Here is a 19,944-nt window from a genome sequence, read left to right on the forward strand (position 1 = left end):
GGTGATGATGATGAGGCAGATAGCGGTATTTCATGTTGAGAAGTAACGGTCGATGACTCCCAAACATGTATGAAGGCAGAATCATGTGTACATTCATTTAGCTAACTCACCACATCAGATGCACTGTGCTTTTTAATGTTTTATAGTTATCCAATAGTATACTGCACCCTGCTAAGAATACGTGGCAGTAGTATAGCAGGGCTAGGCTACACGCCCCACTCTCTCAGTCTAGAAAGTTACTAACTAACTAGTAGCAATCATAGTGTGACATCACATGTGAACGAGCATGCGTTGCTAATTCATTCACAAGCTCTTTGTCAGACGTTGTTAGTTTCACGTTACTACACTGCTATCTCTTCACAAAAAAAAATCCTAAATTCTATACCAAAATTACACATATTTTTGATTGAATTTAACTATCTTATTAAAACAATAACCCTAGTGAATAACAAACAACCAGAATAACATTTTCCTGAATCATTATAATAAGATTTTTTCAGTGTGATTACAATTGCACTAGAATTGTTATTTTTTTTATTATTTCATTGATATTTTTTCTATGCTTGAGTTTTTTACTGTTAATACCTGCGTTCTGTTTTGTATGACGTAACAATGTCAATTGTTGATCTGTATATAAATAAAAACAAATAAATACACTGCTATCTCTTGAAAGAATATTACTTGCAAAGTTACACATGAAAGTGAATTGGTCTCAAATTACGTCAGAACCTCAAGTTTACTTTCAAATCTTTGCTTGGTTGAATGTATCCTAATATAAAACAGCGCTATGAAGGTAGATCAAATCAAGGGCAAATCGTAGTTATTTAGTTTGTGCTGTCTTATGTTTATGGTGCTAAAAAGTAAAACAGTGACCTCAGCCACAGAAAGCACGCTACATTTTAACACACCCACCGCTCAGCAGACACCAAAACGAACCTCTTCGCATGACCGAGTTCATTTGAATTTGGTGAGGGAGGGAGTGGAGGTCTGGCGCCCGTCCTCAGCACTGTTATTTCTCCCGCTGCCTTCGAACAACACAGTCGATTCTCATTAGGGAAACGGCTGTATGGAGAGAAGAACATTGTTCTTTGACAGCACTAAGGAAACTACCAGCATTTCTTATTTTCGAAGACAGTTTGCAAGTAGATGCATATCATCGAGCAATTTTGAAATTCGTATAGTGATGTTCGCTGTAGTGTAAGAGGCAAAGTGAGAAGTAGCGGCTACCTTTTGAGTAAAATAAACCCTAAATGATCAGAACCTACAGTATTATCGTTAGTGTCATTTGGTAAGTAATTTCACATTTGCCAAATTAGTTTGACAGTTGGCTGGAATCATGACTCGGAGATCCTGTGTAATTTACGCTACTGGAATTGTCTGCGCCCACCTACTGATAGTGGGGATTGCCTTGGTGGTGGCTCAAGTCTTTCAAACAATGATTCACAACCGGCTAAAAAAGGTGAGTTGCAACTTTTTCCCACTTCAAACATGCATTTGATAGTTTTATAGTCTGGTGGCTTTAATGTGTTATTTGTATTTGCTATGAACAGCAGACGGTGAGTCACATTTCCCATCCCTTGTTATTAGGTGACGTTCGATAGATAACGTTAAAGCATTTGTTTACTCAATCCGCATCTCCGGTCATTCGCCCACCCAACATGGGTCAGTGCAGCATGCGTTCCAAGGTCGACAATTTACAAATGCTGCATACTTTACCACCAACCAGTGATGTTTTTTTGTGGTACGAAAGCAACATTGTATAATTCATAAATCCGCAATATTGATTCAACCCTCTTGAACAGCTCTGCAAGGCGTTCAGCATTTAAACTCAATGTATAGCCTGATTGAATCTCACCGGCTGATTTACAATGCCAGGTATGTTCCTGTCACAGCGCGTGGCGGTAACAGCATCATCACCATGGATTGGTGCACTGTAGGCGAGCCGCCTGTTTTATTCCAACAATAAAATAAAGCCCACTCACTTCATTTGCTTTATTATACATAATGGTTGACAGGTGAGTTGAAATACAAGTGTACTGCTGCATCTTTATTTGCGGGGTATTCGTCTCCTTTACCTGTCTGTCACAATATAATTTATTTGGGAATGGGATTTAAAATGATAAGAGCTTTTCTCGTGGTTTATTGGGTTTATCAGTAAGGGGTTGGAATCTCGTCAGAGAAGGGTCTGGGGAGGTGCGTGCGCATGGATGGGGGAAGGGAGAGAGACCATGAAGGCTGAGTCCCGCTCCCTCATTTCACTCTTCATCCTTCTTGCTTACCAGGTTGAACATCTCGCATCTGAACGTCTCTCTTAAAGTGCCATGCCCACCTCAGCAAGTCATAGGATATAGTTAATTAATTAATAATTAATTTGGGTCTGGGTTTATTTGGGCAATGGTGTCACCCTAGACCTAGAATACAGAACATCATGATATGAAACAAATATTGTTGATAATGTTGTCAATCGGCCTACCTGTATTTTAAGTTCAATAAAGAGCAGGAGTCTTATGTGGATATATTGCCGGTGACTGAAAAGATAATAGATAAATTAAGAATGAATGTCCATCCACAACTGTACCACTTCTATATCTAAAACGGCTCTTAGAACGACTTTCCTGGATCTTAAAACAACAGTGAGCATTCATCTGTTTCATTGTTTCAGCCCTGGCCTGATCTAGGTCTAGAGGACTGCTGTGTCTGGAAAACAACCCTCTGTCCCCTGCCCAAAAAGTTGACAATAATTTAAACATATGACATATGTTAACTTTCATTCAAACAGTTTGTCATCCTCTAGACTGGAAAACAGCCCCAAAACATGACACTGAATAACATTTATTATGGTCTTGAGAAAGGTTATCAAACCACAACTCCCACAGATGTTTCAGGTCAGGTTTTCATTTATTTTTGAGTGAACCTGATGGTTATGTTTTAATGTCCTTACCACTCTTCATGTGACCCATCCCCAACCACCAGCTACAAAAATAGTGATTTTTTTTGTTGATTTTAGATAAGATTGATAAACCTTCAACCCTTTGTCCCTGCTTGCCTGTGCTTGTGAGATCAAGGTTTGAAGCATTTCAAAGAGCGAAATTATGTAAACATGACATCTATGGAAGCCTTTGAGATACTTTTTTCAAGGGTGTTAAACACAGGAATTCTTCTAATCTAGGCCTTGACTTTACCAACAGTTAGTGTTGCACAGAAACGGTCACTCTTGGGAATTGTATCTGTTTGAGAGGGACATCATTTGATTTATAAAAACAAAACTGACAACACTGATTGTGAAACTTGGTACCATACTGCTGGTATTAAAATGTATGAAATGTATTAAATAAAATGTCCTCATCAATCTACACACGTGTCGAGGCACAGATCTGGTGAAGGCTACCAAAAAATGTCTGCAGCATTGAAGGTCCCCAAAAACAGTGGCCTCCAACAGTTTGGAACCACCAAGACTCTTCCTAGAGCTGGCCGGGGGAGAAGGTCACCTTGGTCACCTCCATGACCGAGAAGGGCCTTGGTCAGGGAGGTGACCAAGAACCCAATGGTCACTCTGACAGAGCTCCAGAGTTCCTCTGTGGAGATGGGAGAACCTTCCATAAGGACAACCATCTCTGCAGCACTCAACCAATCAGGCCTTTATGGTAGAGTGGCCAGACGGAAGCCACTCCTCAGTAAAAGGCACATGACAGCCTGCTTGGAGGTTGCCAAAAGGCACCTTAAAGACTCTGACCGTGAGAAACAAAATTCTCTGGTCTGATGAAACAAAGATTTAACTCTTTGGCCTGAATGCCAAGCGTCACGTCTGGAGGAAACCTTGCCCCATCCCTACGGTGAAGCATGGTGGTGGTAGCATCATGCTGTGGGGATGTTTTTCAGCGGCATGGACTGGGAGACTAGTCAGGATTGAGGGAATATGAACTGAGCAAAGTGCAGTGAGATCCTTGATGAAAACCTGCTCCAGAGCGCTCAGACCGGGGCGAAGGTTCACATTCCAACAGGACAACGACCCTAGGCACACAGCCAAGACAGCACAGGAGTGGCTTTGGGACAAGTCTCCGAATGTCCTTGAGTGTCCCAGCCAGAACCTGGACTTGAACCCAATCGAACATCTCTGGAGAGCTTAAAATAGCTGTGCAGCGATGCTCCCAATCTAACCTGACAGAGCTTGAGAGGATCTACAGAGAAGAATGGGAGAAACTCCCAAATACAGGTGTGCCAAGCTTGTAGTGTCATACCCAAGAATACTCGTGGCTGTAATTGCTGCCAAAGGTTCTTCAACAAAATACTGAGTAAAGGGTCTGAATACTTATGTAAATGTGACTTTCAGTTTCTTATTTCTAATACGTTTGCATAAAATTCTCAACCTGTTTTTGCGTTGTCATTATGGGGTATTGTGTGCAGAATGAGTGGGGGGCAATTTAATCCATTTTAGAATAAGGCTGTGACATACAAAATGTGGATAAAGTCAAGGGATCTGAATACTTTCCGAATGTACTGTAACTTATAAGTGCCTCATGATTTTAGTTCAACTGTCATACCCTGTCATACCCAAAATATAAGCTTATTTTAATCTGTTTTTTTCTAAACAAACACTGTATACCCTCAACACATGGGTAAAAGTATAATTGTAATGCCATGGATGGTCAGTCCTTGCATCCATAGCTCTGTCCATGATTTTGAGTATGGTTACATTTCTACAGGCCCATCCCTCAGCTTTTTACTAAAACAGGCGGAGTGACTGCTTTAATTGTTTCAACTGTGGATTCTAACTTTAAATGCAGCCAATACAACACGCATGATTGGAATAGCTGGCTTGGTATGGTTTGACTTTTCACAACTTTCAGGTGACTCAAATGATCCAGTAAAAATGAAGGGAAATGGCTTCTCCGCATCAAATATGCTATTTTGTTATATATTTCAGGAGTTCTCAGGGATATCTTTATTCCATGCGAAGAGATATTTGACTCCACAGCCTTCATACTTTGCTGTACAGAATGAAATGAGCTATTAAATTAGTTGATTCATATGTCTTGTGCTGGAAACAGTCTATTTCACTGGCTCAATATGCCCACTCCAGTTATGTTGTTGAAAACTGACTAGAGTCTAAGTGAAGCAACAGGCTTCTGTTTTCCCGCAGAGGAGCATGCCCCCAGTTCAATGCTCTAGCTAGTGTGACCTTCTGCCCAGTTGTGTTGTGTAGTGTGTTTGTTTGTCAGAATGTAGTGTGTTTGTCAGAATGTGTGTATGAGGCAAAATTATTTTCGGATCATTTAGGACTCCGTAGGGAGTATGTACCCGGTTTCCCCTATATTCATTTAGTAGCGGTGGCCCACCGCTGCTTAATTCTTGCCACCAAATATGATAAAATATATAATTCTTCTGAGATGCACTTTTAAATGGATAGTCCATTGGCCCAATGACTGGAAAACACTGAAAAATCAAGTCTGAACATGAAACGAGTTTGTGCATCCGTGTTGAGCCACACCTTAAAAGCGACAACTGAGCTTCTCTGAGACCTCAAGATGAGAGAGTGAGCGGTGTGAATGGTAAAGGCCTTTCTCATGTACACCTCACTTTACTCAAGGGACAGAGAAAGTAATCAGTAACCCCTTATGTAAAGGACAGGGGGGGTGGGGGGGATTTCTCACTTGAAGTTAGAAATACCCTCCTTGAATGTTAAAAAAAAAGTTTGTTACAGATTTCTCTATACAGTGGGCATACATTACTTACCAGTATCTTATGGATCAACCAACATTCTCTTTTTAGATTTGACAACCATGTTTCATCACGCTTCATTCTTTCAAAGTGTTGAATGTCACTACGTCTGTTTTAATTACAGTTGAATTACTCAGGTCTCAGAGCATTTCGTGTTATTTTGTACCTAAATCCGAGACACTCCATTTAGTATGAAATTTTACATTTTGTATGGTATGTATTAACTTGTGGATGTCCATCATCCATTTCTTATGATATTTTAGAAATTACAATTTGTATGATATCTTCCGAATTTCAATACTTATAATATGTTATGAATTTGCAAAACGTGAGATATGTTACAAATTCCATTTTCTTGTGGCTGTTAGCTTGGTGGCTAACGTTAGCTAGGCTAGGGCTTAGGGTAAGAGGGAAGGGTTAGCTAACATGCTAAGTAGTTGCAAAGTAGATCAAAAAAGTAGTAAGTAGTTGAGAAGTTGTTAATTAGCTAAAATGCTAAAGTTGTCCGTGATGAGATTCGACTATTCCGTTATACGCCCACCCACCCATCCTCCTTTCGTTTTTGTCTTAAGTAACCTTACCAAATGTTTTATACACCGTAGGAGGGCAACAACCCAGCAGCAGGACCGCTACCTCCGCCTTTGTGCAAGGAGGTGCCCTGCAAAATGACCTCCAGCAGGCCTCCTCCACGTCTCCTGATGTACTGGCCTGTCTCCTGGTAGCGCCTCCATGCTCTGGACACTACGCTGACAGACACAGCAAACCTTTTTGCCACAGCTCGCATTGATGTGCCATCCTGGATGAACTGCACTACCTGAGCCACTTGTGTGGGTTGTAGACTCCGTCTCATGCTACCACTAGAGTGAAAGCACCGCCAGCATTCAAAAGTGACCAAAACATCAGCCAGGAAGCATAGGAACTGAGAAGTGGTCTGTGGTCACCACCTGCAGAACCATTCCTTTATTGGGGGTGTCTTGCTAATTGCCTATAATTTCCACCCTTTGTCTATTCCATTTGCACAACAGCATGTGAAATTTATTGTCAGTGTTGCTTCCTAAGTGGACAGTTTGATTTCACAGAAGTGTGATTGACTTGGAGATACATTGTGTTGTTTAAGTGTTCCATTTATTTTTTTGAGCAGTGTGTGTATGTATATATGGGTGTTTACTATGTTGCGTCTAGTCGGAGACCAGACCGGGTTGAAACTGTAATGTGGGCTAATGTTAAACATGATTGAATGCATGATTGGGTAGGCTGTCATTGTAAATAAGAATTTGTTCTTAACTGACTTGCCTAGTTAAATAAAAAAGTTTACACTAATGGTGTTTAAAATGCTGTGTAATTGTGGTGGAATTTACTGGGGCCGGGATGATACCACTATTGCAATATTTCTTTTTCCATGGCAAAAATAAAAACAAGCAGACAACTCTTTGGTCCTTCAAAAACCTTCTGTATGTAAAATATTGTGTTCTATAGTTGGATAATAAATGCATGTGACTGGATGATAACATAATTATGTTTGTTTGTAATATTAGGGTTATTTTCCTAAGAAAGTTAAACCCATTTTGTTTCCTTGCCACGATACTAATGAGTATTGCGATACTGGTATCCTCCCAGCTCTAGAATTTACCTGTAAACTTTTTTTTATCTGATTATTGTCGCATTTCAAAAACAGGACAAATTTAGTCCCACATGGATTACTGTGGTCTGAGAGACTTATCTGAACACATTTAACCACTTTCCTCTATTCATATGATGACCAATAGGACAGTGTTACTACTCCGTATTGTTTATTCAAACTGTCATGCTGCCAATTTGGTGAGTGGTCATTTAAGGAAAAATGCAAACATCCCTTGATCAGCCTGCTGGGGTTCGCCCAAACCTCCTCCTTTGCTGTGTTCACTCAGGTTTTCTTCTTGTTCTGACAGTTATTCACCTATGAAGGCGTTTTCCCCCTTCTCCTGGGGTTTTGGTGTGCTGGCATTGTGTCTTCTCTACATTATTTGCTGTGTGTGCTCTCTCCTGGTATAACCTGAAAGGGTTGTTGATGGGTGGTGCAGCCGAAATCAAAAATTAAATGGCTTTTGAAAGCCAAAATATATTTAGTTTAGAGATTAATAGGGTTACTGTTTCAAATAGCTTTTTAGGCCAGCATTCCTTCTATCCCTCAAATGTACACTTGGAGAGATCATTGTTGTTTTGGACTGTCTTTAAATAACTTTCTCTTACATTATTTTTTTTAGGAATTGACTTTGACAGAGGCAAGCCAAGTATTTGAGTCATGGAAGAACCCGCCGCCTCCAGTCTACATGGAGTATTACTTCTTCAACGTGACCAATCCAGAAGTGTTCTTAGCAGGGGGAAAGGCAGTGGTCACCCAGATTGGACCATACACTTACAGGTGGGTTGACAACACACTCACTGCTGTCCTTTGAAATTAGGAGGCCTCAGTTCACACAGGGCTGAATCTTATCTTGAGATCCAGAATCATGACTTTGACTTAAGTGGAAATCGTGTATCGATGCCAATGGAAGGTTTTTAGCATGTGCTCAAGTTAAGATTCGGCTTACAATGTATTTGTTTTATTAGCTGTACGTTTGATCATGGGAAGCTGGTGATTCAGGTCTTGGGAAAGTCATATTGAATAAAAGCGGTTCCATGCTGCTGAACCTGCTGGTGGACTTGTTTGAACTTGTCTTTCATCCACATGTGAACATCTGTGTGGACCGACTTAATCCTCAAATCCACATCTTTCCATAACAGGGAATACAGACCCAGGGAAAATGTGACTTTCCTTGAAAATGGAACCAAGGTTTATGCCCTGAATCCCAAAAGCTTTGTCTTCGTCCCAGAGAAGTCCAGAGGTAATCCAGAGGTCGACATTCTGAGGACAGTCAACATCCCAGCTGTGGTGAGTTAGTATGTGTCTCTCTCGGCCTCTGCTTGTTACCTCTACATTTGGTATACTTGTACAGTCTTCGCTTATGCACTGTATCTTAGCTGCCATGGGCACGTTGTATCTGCAATATAGTGTGTTATAAACTGTCGTGCAACACAGTTTATGTACTTAGAAACATGATGGTGTGAATTATTCCACAAGTGTATCCTCTTCTGTTTTGGTTAAGTTTAACCTTTCAAGAGTCCCAGTATAACCACTGTAACCCTGTATTGACATTCCTTTACTGCATCATTCCAGTAGACTTTCCAAGCATTATGCTAAATACTGTATTATGACATCTTGGTGACTTGTGCATACCAACTTTTTACTTTATAGCAGACACTGTCATGGACATAATCCAATTTCCATTAATGAGAACCAGACCAGAGTCTAGACAGCAACAAAAGCTATAGACTTAGAAATGTTGTTTATCATTTTGTTTCTAGTGGTATGATAGAATGTGAGCTCTAACCCCTTCTCTCTCTGTTTCCTCTCCCTCTACAGGCGGTGATGAGTGAGCTGAACTCCTACTCCTTCCTGCTGCGTACCTTGGTCTCCATGTATATGAAGTCCATCGGTGTGGAGATCTTCATGACCCGCACCGTCCACGAGGTGCTGTGGGGCTTCAAGGACCCTCTGCTCACCAAAATCCACAGCATTAAGCCAGAGGTGGATGAGATGTTTGGGCTGATGTGGAAGGTAGGCACTGTTTGTGTTTAGTAAAAACTTGAAATATGCTTAATCAGGTTACACTTCTGAATACAGTCATTCACTAAAGTTAGAACCTTAACTAATGGCCGGTCTTGAAATTTGTGATTTAACCGAAGGTTGTGAAATTGCACTAGAACTCCTTTAGTCATTGAACCAGTAGGTGGTTCAAAATGACCGTTTTAACAGCATTGGAGGAAGGTGTTCTTATTTTTCCTCTGCTTATCAAGAGTCCATGTGGCTGTTTCTAATTCTGTACCTGTCCACTGTTCTCCTGGATGTTGGATGTCTTCCTTTTGATATGACAGTCTAACTGAACTATTGTCTTTCTCTCTCTCCTCCTAGAAAAATGGAACTCATGAAGGAGAGTTTGTGTTCCTGACTGGAGAACGTGACTACATGGAATATGGCAGAATAGACACATGGAACGGGTTGACGTAAGGACCTTGATTTCCCTCTGTTTTCCACCTTCATGTTGTTGTAGTTAATGGTTCTCAAAAAACATTTCTCATGTCAGCATTTTTCTTTTTGGTCCTTGCCCTGCGACATTGGGTTTACTCATTTAACGGGAATGAATTGGGATCTGTCCAAATCAAGTATTCAAAGTCCAAGGATCAACACATTTGCTCCCTGTCATGACAGAGCAGATTGCAAATTCGTGTATTTAAATATCAGAAATAGAAAACCGCTTCCAGGCATTTTAAATGAAATCAGTATTTGGCCCCGCCATGTTGTTTTATAATAACCTTGTGTAAACCTTGTGAAAGCTTCTTCTTGATGTCTAACATATCCCGTACCTTTCCCCTATAAACAGTGAAATGTCATGGTGGTCCTCTAACCAGAGCAACATGATCAACGGGACGGACGGCAGTGTGTTCCACCCTCTGTTGTCTAGGAAAGAGCTGCTGTACATCTTTGCGGCTGACCTCTGCAGGTACGTCAGTCATATCTCCAAATCTGTATTGTCTGTAGTTTTATTATTTGTTTATAGTCAAAGCAGCCAGTACAGAGAGGGATGGTGGTTTAGGTGACAGCCAAGAATTATCGAGAAACGACTTACTCGTATTCGTATCGGACTGGTAAACCACTGTAGAAGACGCCACACCCTGGCCATGGTAAACAGGTGTGAGTTGGGCATGTTCCTACCAACATCTCATATTTACCCAATGTTCCACACAGTAGGTGACACATTTGTTAACACAGACCTCACAATCTCCTCTGCAAAATGACGTGTAGAACTGAATTCCAAATTCTTGCCTTAAGTTTTGTGAGCTGAGAAACTCCTACACAGCTTATGTGTCCTTATTATTACCTGCCTCTGGGGTTTAGGTCTATCCATCTGGGTTATGTTGAGGACGTGGACGTAAAGGGCATCCCAGCCTACCGTTTCGCCCCGCCCCACGATGTCCTGCAGAGTCCTGAGGAGAACCCCACTAACGCCGGCTTCTGTGTGCCAGCTGGGGACTGCCTCGGCACCGGGGTGCTAAAAGTCAGTGTTTGCAGAGAAGGTAAGAGATGGTTCATTACTGTCACAACCCTGGATGGTATAACATTATATGTGCCCCACATACCCACTGTTTGTTTTGACTATCACTTGTATCACTAGCCACTTTAAACATTGCCACTTTTATGTTTACATACCCTACATTACTCATGTGTATATACTGTACTCAATACCATCTACTGCATCTTGCCTATGCTGTTCTGTACCATCACTCATTCATATATATTTATGTACATATTCTTTATCCCTTTACACTTGTGTGTGTATAAGGTAGTAGTTGTGGAATTGTCAGGTTAGATTACTCGTTGGTTATTACTAGAGGTCGACCGTATATGATTTTTCAACGCCGATACCGATTATTGGAGGACAAAAAAAAGCCGATACCGATTAATCGGACGATTTAAAAAATTTTTTAATAATAATAATAAAAAATAAATAAATAAAATAAAAAATACAAATAATAATATGTATTTATATATATATCATACACACACACACATTTTTGTAATAATGACAATTGCAACAATACTGAATGAACAATGAACACTTATTTTAACTTAATATAATACATAAATAAAATCAATTTAGTCTCAAATAACATGAGAACATATGTTAAAACGAATCACCAGCTTTCATTGGTCTTCAATATTCCCAGTTAAGAAGTTTTGGGTTGTAGTGCAGAAAGCAGAGCTTGTCTGCATGGTCCACTGTCAGTCTGCTCCTCCGCGAAACACAGACCTTATTTGAAGTAGAGCAAGACATCTCTATGGAAGACATGAACGGTAAAATAACGAAGGAACCACTTTCAAGTTCAGCCGCAAGTTATTACAGGAATTATAACGCATCGACTATTTCTCTCTAAACCATATACCTTTGACTAATCCGGAAACTATCACCTCAAAAACAAAACCTTTTTTTTTACGTTCCGTATTTTATCTAACCATGAGTCTAAATATTCCTGTTACATTGCACAACCTTCAATGTTATGTCATAATTACGTAAAATTCTGGCAAATTAGTTCACAAAGAGCCAGGCGGCCCAAACTGTTGCATATACCCTGACTCTGCGTGCAATGAACGCAAGAGAAATTACACAATTTCACCTGGTTAATATTGCCTGCTAACCTGGATTTCTTTTAGATAAATATGCAGGTTTAAAAATATATACTTGTGTATTGATTTTAAGAAAGGCATTGATGTTTATGTTTAAGTACACATTGGAGCAATGACAGTCATTGATTGATTGTTTTTTTATAAGATAAGTTCAATGCTAGCTAGCAATTTACCTTAGCTTACTGCATGCGTGTAACAGGCAGGCTCCTCGTGGAGTGCAATGTAATCAGGTGTTAGAGCATTGGACTAGTTAACTGTAAGGTTGCAAGATTGGATCCCCCGAGCTGACAAGGTTAAAAATCTGTCGTTCTGCCCCTGAACGAGGCAGAACGTTCCTAGGCCGTCATTGAAAATAAGAATGTGTTCTTAACTGACTTGCCTAGTTAAATAAAGATAAAAGAAATCAGCAAATTGGCACCCAAAAATACCGATTTCCGATTGTTATGAAAACTTGAAATCGGCCCCGATTTAATCGGTCGACCTCTAGTTATTACTTCATTGTCGGAACTAGAAGCACAAGCATTTTGCTACACTCGCATTAACATCTGCTAACCATGTGTATGTGACAAATAAAATTTGATTTGACTAACCCCATAACCTAGTTTTTTGACCGATTTAAAAAAAAAAATATATATATATATATATATATATATATATATATATATATATAATCATAATAACCCAATCAATCTAGTTCTAGCTGCAATCCAAGCTCCAATAGATATCAGAAATGTCCATGTTTGAGTATCCAGATTTCATAGTAGTGTAGATGGTGAATGATTAACTCTGGATGAGGGCTATAAAACACTTGAATTTGAGGATAAGGTTAATCTCCAAAGGCTTTCCCCTCATAAAACAATCACATGGCATATAAATGCACTACGTTAACCCTTAAGTCTCCCGAGGGAAGTAGATATGTTTTTAAGAGACATCCACTTTCGTAGTGTGGTGCCGAGAAAGTTCAACAATCGGGACAAAGTTATTCCTCAGTGTTCGCAATGCTGAAATTATGGTTTTATTGATTTGAGGCTGTTCTAGCCGCGTCCTCTCGGGGCTGCAAAGTGAATAGGACCCTTTATTAATTATTTGTGGGGGTTTGAATTCCATTTGTCAGATATAGCAGTTTGAATAGTTTTCATATTCCTTAGTGAGGGTTATTGGCTCCCACACTGGAACACATTACATGGTGTCTCTATGAGTAGGACCTTGTGGAACTTCATAATTGTCATTCTGACCTCCAAAGGAATCGTTTTGTCTTGGGTTGTAAAAACCGTCCATAATTTCACTGTATCAGAACATGTCCAGTACAGGCCACCTTTCCAATGGCAAGGAAGGAACTTGACACATATTTTTGCTATTTGTTCTGTTATCTCCATGCCTGGGTAATAATACCAGATAGCACACGTTATCAATCTCTCAATTTTGTCCTTGATGTTTCCCTTTTAGAGCCCCAATATTAAAACATTGGACTTTGTTTTGCCTAATCCTCTCTTATGGCAGTCCAGGATAAGGACATGGGCTATTTGATCATATAGGTTGCTTGTGGTGTTTTCTCTTAAATCACGTTTCTTTCCTATCTCCTTCCTCTTGTCCATAGGTGCACCTATCGTGGTGTCGTTCCCCCACTTTTATCAGGCAGATGACAAGTACATTAATGCTGTTGATGGACTGCACCCCAACAAGGAGGAGCATGAGACTTACCTTGACCTTAACCCGGTATGAACAAACATTTGATATACCATATATAGTGATGAGGCCAATATGCAGGTTCAGTTATGGGGCCTATACACTTACATACTCTCATTGTGAGTTTACTGTATTTAATAGCTTTATTACATGTTGTATGTGTTAATGCAGTACCAGTGGAATATAAACATTTGCTTCCTCCATGTTGGAAAGGGCAAGTTCTAACTGAATACGTTTATTTTGTTTTTTAGACCACTGGGGTTCCCATCCGTGCTTGCAAGAGAGCCCAGCTCAATATAATTTTAAACAGAGTTCCAGGCTTCCCGTAAGTATAGCAATCTGAACAGTTTGCCACACTGACCCTTCTCATCCCTCATACGAATTGAGTAAAAAGCCTCACTTCATTTTCTCTTCCACAGCAAAACCAAACATCTAAACGAGATCATTTTTCCCATCATGTTTGTCAATGAGGTAAGATTTATCTCCTCCCTTTCTCTCTCTCTCCAATTTATTTTGTGAAATTCAGTCAGCCTCACGTGCAGCCAAGACATATCAAATGAAGTTGCATTAGACAAAAATCCAGATATTTAGCTAGAAAGAATCCTCTAGTCTATTATTAAGATCAGTTAATAACAACATAGTAAAGACAGGTTAATAACCTTAGTGACCCCCCCCCCCTTTTCCCCCAGACGGCCACTATTGACGATGACTCTGCTGCCCAGATGAGAACCCTGCTGCTCATCGTGACCCTGGTGTCCAACTTCCCTCTGCTCATCGTGGGCATGGGAGCCATCCTGCTCATTGTCCTAGTCGTCCTGGTCTGCAGGTCTCGCCAGAAGAAGGTAAGACCTGTCCTCTACTCCTGCACTTATTACCAGGAGATCCCAATCTATTTTTTTTGTAGCAATAATATTCATAAGCTTCTCTAAAATAGTGTAAATTGTGCACGACACTCACAATATGTCAGTTGTTGTCCAGGAGGTTCTAAGTGATTAGAATTGAATGGTGCATTGACACAACAAAGGTTTTATGTTAGCTTTGACTGTGCTCTTGCATGTTTGATCTGTTTTATATACAATTTATTCATCTATATTAATCAGTGTTCTGGTGTCTGAGTTCTCCATCTCCTTGCATGTTAAGTTAACACCGTGCATGAGGAACCTCACATAGTCAACATGTGCTGCCTTCTGTAATCTCTGTATGAAATGATAGTGCTGCTGGCCTTTCTAACAATTTTAAATAACTGAGGTCAAAACAGGAAGTATAGATCTTAATTTAGCAGTCCCCGTTGGCAGATAGACAGTCACAATGATGACCGTGTATAGTCTACACTACCGTACAGGCCAAAGAGTGCTCTGAACTCTAGTAACAATAGTTCTGTAGGATAGCCAGGGTACTTTCGACACTTATGTGTGTTTGTCTAGGTTAGTCCCTCTGACCACATTTGCACGACCCCATTCCCCACCCATCAGTTGTGACTCGGATAGATAACCCCCATCTTAGTAGAAGTTCACATGTCATAGCTTGGAATATCAAAAAGCTATAATACTTAATTCAAACAATAACAAAGCTGTGTTTTGGTAAAAAGCTGAGGAATGGGTCTGGAGAAAGGTAACCACTGACAGAACCACCAGACATGGATGCATGGACTGATCATTGACAATATAAAATAGAGTTTTAACCATGTTTTGAGGCTTCAGTGTTTACATTTACATCACTTACAAACATTGGAGTAAAACAAGCTTGTATTTTGGGTTCTGATGGGGTATGACAGTTGAAATAAGCTTATGAGTCATAAATTATATTTTCCAAAATCAATGAGTTTATATCATTCATTTATAAGACCAAAGATGAATGTATCAACTAAGGATTCCAGCTTTGAAGAACTGTATAGTTACCGTGCTATGATTAACATTTTCTGTAACCCTTTTTTCCTTTCTGTTTTAGAATGAAGTAAAACGTATTGATTTTACTGAAGCTTTTCATTCTTTTACTGTAAGTCTTCATTTGCCTCATTTGTCATTTTCGTTCAGTTATTAGCAATTCTTGTTAACTTTAATTTCTAATATCTTTAGGTATAATATATACATTTATTTTACATTCCTGCTTCATAGTGGTATTTTTTCATTAACTTGAAAGTATTTTGAGATTGGTGGTTTTGTACAGTGACAAACTAATTGCGGATAATCATTCATTAATTATATACCATTGCAATATATTTCCGATTTAGTTGTAAATATATAAAATGTTTGTTGTTTTCATGGTTGAATTCTGCTTTGTCGTTTACAAAATGTCCTCTCCCTCTTCAGACGGCAAAAGATGAAACGGCCTACACTCAAGTCAGCGACAAACCAGAGGTTGAACCATCAGAAAACAACTATACCAACCAGCCAATGAGGAACGGCTCCTACATCGCCATGTCTCCCGTGGAGGCTCAGAAGTGTTGATGCAGGCTGCATTGTGTGGCGGGGCAGGCGGAGCAGCCTGGGCGTGGTATTATAACCAAGGCAGGGTTTTGCAGTGCGGCCAGGAGTTTTCACTTTTGGGCAACAACCCCAATAAATGTCCATGTCAATCAAGATGCTGCTCTTCTCAATGACGCTCTTGACTATCCTGCTGAGCATGGTCTTTCTGCCTGCCATAGTGCAAAACAACAACTCTTGTCGTCTACTACTACTACTACTACTACTACTACTGTCACTTCTGTCTCTGTTCTGTTGGGCTCAGTGCTGGGTTCATGAAGGAACACTTGGACAGCCAAGAGTATTTTCGGCAAGGGAATAAGTATCAAATTAGGCAGTATATTCTAACTAATTAATAACAACCACTGAGCAGTCACTGTCATCCTTTCACTGACTGATGGGTAGTATTCACCTGATTTAATGAAGACTAGAGGGTTCTGAAACATTTCTTTGTATCAGTGTTTGTGAGGTCACCTCAAACAGCCACCAGATTAAAACATCTGGTATTCTTCCCTCCCTGTAACTGAGTATTCACTGACTTGAAATATAAGTGGTTTTGCTAGTAAAACTGTACTTAGCATATCCTTTTCGAAGAAAAAAGAAATGGACTATTTATAATATATTTTCTTTTCCTGGGATGAATCCGTCAGTGCTCACACCCAAGTTGTTAACAAATAGAATTTGTGACAGTTTGTGTGTGCATGTCTTAACATGCAGTGTCCTGTTTTGATTGGACTATGGGAGACTATTTTTCTTGACGCAGGCTCAGTGTAGTATGACAACTGAGAAACTAGACATTTAGATTTCTTTCCCTTCACCTTTTTCCCCAACACTAGTTTGAGACAGAATTTTTTAAACATTTCCTCAGATAAGGCATTAGTAAATAGCTGCTTTCCCATTAAGGATGATTAATAGCCAAAGTAGAAAAGGCCTAAACTTTCATCTCATATTGAAATTGTAAGAAAAAAAACCTACCCATAAAACTTACAAGGGAAACTTGAACCTACTTTCTGCCTTACAATTTTCAGTGTTTCTTTGTTGATATGGTAAAAAGCTGGATAGCTTAATAGTTGTACATATGCAATGGGGAAATGTCTGGCTACCTCTGACCTAATCCAGCAAGTAGTCACAGGTGTGCCGAAGACACAATTTTTTAAACTTCAGTGTCAACCCACTTTGTGTGTCTGCATCAATACTTGGAGAAAGCACAATTTGGATTGATAGTACAGTCCTCATAACAAGGTGACCAGGTTTTCACATAAAGACGAAACACTGTTAGAAACACCGACTAGTGCGCCGTAAAGAAAACACAGGTGAATTGTAGAATAAACAATCGGGCCCTGCACACCGCTTCTGCTGTGCATGTTATGTCAGTCAACTGGCTAGCCAAGGAGCTGTAGCTATTCAGACGAACATGGCACTTGAATCACTCTTTGTCTGATGTTTTGATATGTTTTTTTGGCCATCGTTGGTCACTAGTCTCTGTCGTGTCAAGCCTTTTGGCAGTTGCTTCTGGAAAAAACGAACTAAGGCCATAATACTGTCAACTTGAAAATTCCTGCACTTTCCCAAAAAAAGAGAACATGCCCTGTAGTTTTGGGGGATGTTACATAAAATGCAAGGGTCCTTCTGTGTATTTCAGTAGTTTGCCCCAGGGTTGTTTTTCAATGTGGTTCCTGAGGTGTTATTCTAGATGGACACTTTGCCTTTGTTACTTGCTTTTCAGTACATTTAATATTATTTTTTATTTGTATCTATTATTGCTGCTATTAATTGCCATAACCTATGGACTTGTATTTTTTCTATGGATGAGCCATGCTCATATTCTGTTTTAAGGTTGTTCCAACAGAAACCAGTATCAACTTCTGAATTGCTATGTCTGGTTTCTGTGAAGCAACTCTTTAAATATTGAATATTTGAGCAGGATACAATGCCCAAAGCTTGCTGTCATTTACTGTGATTAGCACATAACTATAGATAGCAACACATTGTAACATGAGGAATTGTCCATATTGGGAAAGTTTTGATATTTGTACTACTTGTTTCTCTGGGTGATGATAGGGTTTGTTCAACTGGAAACTCTAGAGTTCTAGATGGGATGCCCTTGTAAACAAATGTAATAGTTTTTTTTTTTACTATTTAAAAAAAAAAATCAAGCATGAGTTTGGTTGTGCAATTAAGGACGTCTGTCAGACATGGTTTTGGGCATATACTCTGAAACTTTGGTCCTGGATATATTATATGTCAAGGACCAATAAACAGTAGGCCTTTTCAGCTCAATCTATATACAAGCAATCATGGCCTTGTGCATGTATTGCTTACTTGTTTAATCATCACAGTATATCTTACCATCCTTATTGACTTGAATCTATAAGACCTTAAACCTGAACTGTGTGTGCGCGCATGCGCACACACACACACATACATACACATACATACACCTGAGCCAATACTTACCACTGTCTGACTGACTAGTCCCATTCACCTTTTGTACCCAATCATTCAAGTCCATTCGCTCCCCTGTGCTTGACCAAAGATAACCTACATAGATCTGTTTCAGCTCGTGTTTACTCTCCTCAGAGATAACGGTTGTGCCGCCACCACCGTCTGCCTACCTTCTACACAATGGCTGCGTCTGGAATTGCACCCTATATCATACAGTGCATTACTTTTGACCAGGGCCCACAGGCTCTGGTCAAAGGTAGTGCGCCCTGGTCAAAAGTAGTGCACTGTATAGGGAATAAGTTGCTGTTTCAGATGCATTACAAGTGCAGCGTATTTACAACAGTGTTTGAGTCATGTGCTTCTCCCATCAAGGCCAAAACATGTGGTTTTTACAATTTGATAAGGATTATTAATATCAAGCGAACTTCAAAGGGTTAAAATGCATCTCTAATGTGAAGGGGAAAAAACTGAGTTATGTATTGACGCAGCAATACAATGTTATGTAAATTTTTTTATAAATGTTTTTTAATCTGACAATATTTATGTATCCATATGTTCACTGTTATATTTGTCCCGAGTGTATGTTTTTTGTGGTCCTGTTTCATTTCTAAGTACAGTTTATTTTTTAATATTCAACGGGGGTTATCGCACACATGTTCAGTTTGTATCATGACATGTTTGTCTCACAGAAAAATACATATTGTAAAGATGGTTCATAATGTGAGATATTGATCCATCAGTGAGGGTTGCGAAGTCCCCAAATGTTCTGAGAGAATTCCTTGATGGTTGTGAATGTGTGTGTGTGTGTGTGTATAGGATAATAAGCTAATGTAGACCTATTTTTGTGGAGCTAATGCACAGTTTTGTCAAACTGGAGTGATTAATTGGAAGGCTGACTATCTGTGTACATGTGTAGGGAGATTGCCTTGGTGCCAGAACAGGAACAAGGGAAGTGTACTATCAATCTAACCCATAGATGAATGAAGCCCTCCTTCAGGGAAGAAGAACGCTGGTGCCATACATCCTTTTATTTCATACATTTACTTTCAAGTTACCGATTTTTGTTTTTAAGCAGTGTAGCAACTGTATAATGTTCACATGTCATTGCGTGTAAGTTTCTCAGTCACCGACTAACAGACATTTCATGTTACTTCTGAGATTTATATTTTTTTGCTGCTGAAAATGACAATCGTCATGTTGGGTGCAAAACTATTTCAAAAGTAATCCATAACTTTTAGTTAATTTACACTGCACAAATGTTAATACAATGCTTTTGTAAACATTTTTAGTGTATTTGTACAAATAAATACATTTGCAATGAATACAGTTGATGACTTAATTTTTTCAGTCTTGCTTGCTTTTACAGTTTTT

General features: G+C 39.6%; 1 protein-coding gene across 2 annotated transcripts; it reads left to right on the plus strand.

The window, feature by feature from the left end:
- Positions 1-936: 936 nt before the first annotated feature.
- On the plus strand, positions 937-19,895 carry scarb2a (scavenger receptor class B, member 2a). 2 transcript variants are annotated; one of them, XM_055919133.1, is made up of 13 exons: positions 938-1,459; positions 7,962-8,119; positions 8,482-8,629; positions 9,161-9,355; positions 9,710-9,801; positions 10,179-10,298; positions 10,694-10,872; positions 13,578-13,696; positions 13,918-13,991; positions 14,086-14,137; positions 14,356-14,508; positions 15,614-15,661; positions 15,976-19,895. In XM_055919133.1, the coding sequence occupies exons 1-13, from the start codon at positions 1,337-1,339 to the stop codon at positions 16,111-16,113; spliced, it is 1,599 nt and encodes a 532-aa protein (XP_055775108.1). In that variant the 5' UTR covers positions 938-1,336; the 3' UTR covers positions 16,114-19,895. The 2 variants fall into 2 exon arrangements, with proteins under 2 accessions (XP_055775109.1, XP_055775108.1); XM_055919134.1 differs by lacking the exon at positions 15,614-15,661 and having other exon boundaries at positions 937-1,459.
- The last annotated feature ends 49 nt before the right edge of the window (positions 19,896-19,944 follow it).

Source organism: Salvelinus fontinalis, chromosome 4, assembly GCF_029448725.1.
Source record: "Salvelinus fontinalis isolate EN_2023a chromosome 4, ASM2944872v1, whole genome shotgun sequence".
Taxonomy (NCBI): Eukaryota; Metazoa; Chordata; class Actinopteri; order Salmoniformes; family Salmonidae; genus Salvelinus; species Salvelinus fontinalis.

Bases quoted from the DNA above. Each gene is read 5' to 3' on its own strand.
- scarb2a (XM_055919133.1), top strand. From the start codon at position 1,337: ATGACTCGGAGATCCTGTGTAATTTACGCTACTGGAATTGTCTGCGCC. The intron at 9,356-9,709 runs GTAGGCACTGTT...CTCTCCTCCTAG, and splicing joins TGTTTGGGCTGATGTGGAAG to AAAAATGGAACTCATGAAGG. The intron at 15,662-15,975 runs GTAAGTCTTCAT...CTCCCTCTTCAG, and splicing joins AAGCTTTTCATTCTTTTACT to ACGGCAAAAGATGAAACGGC.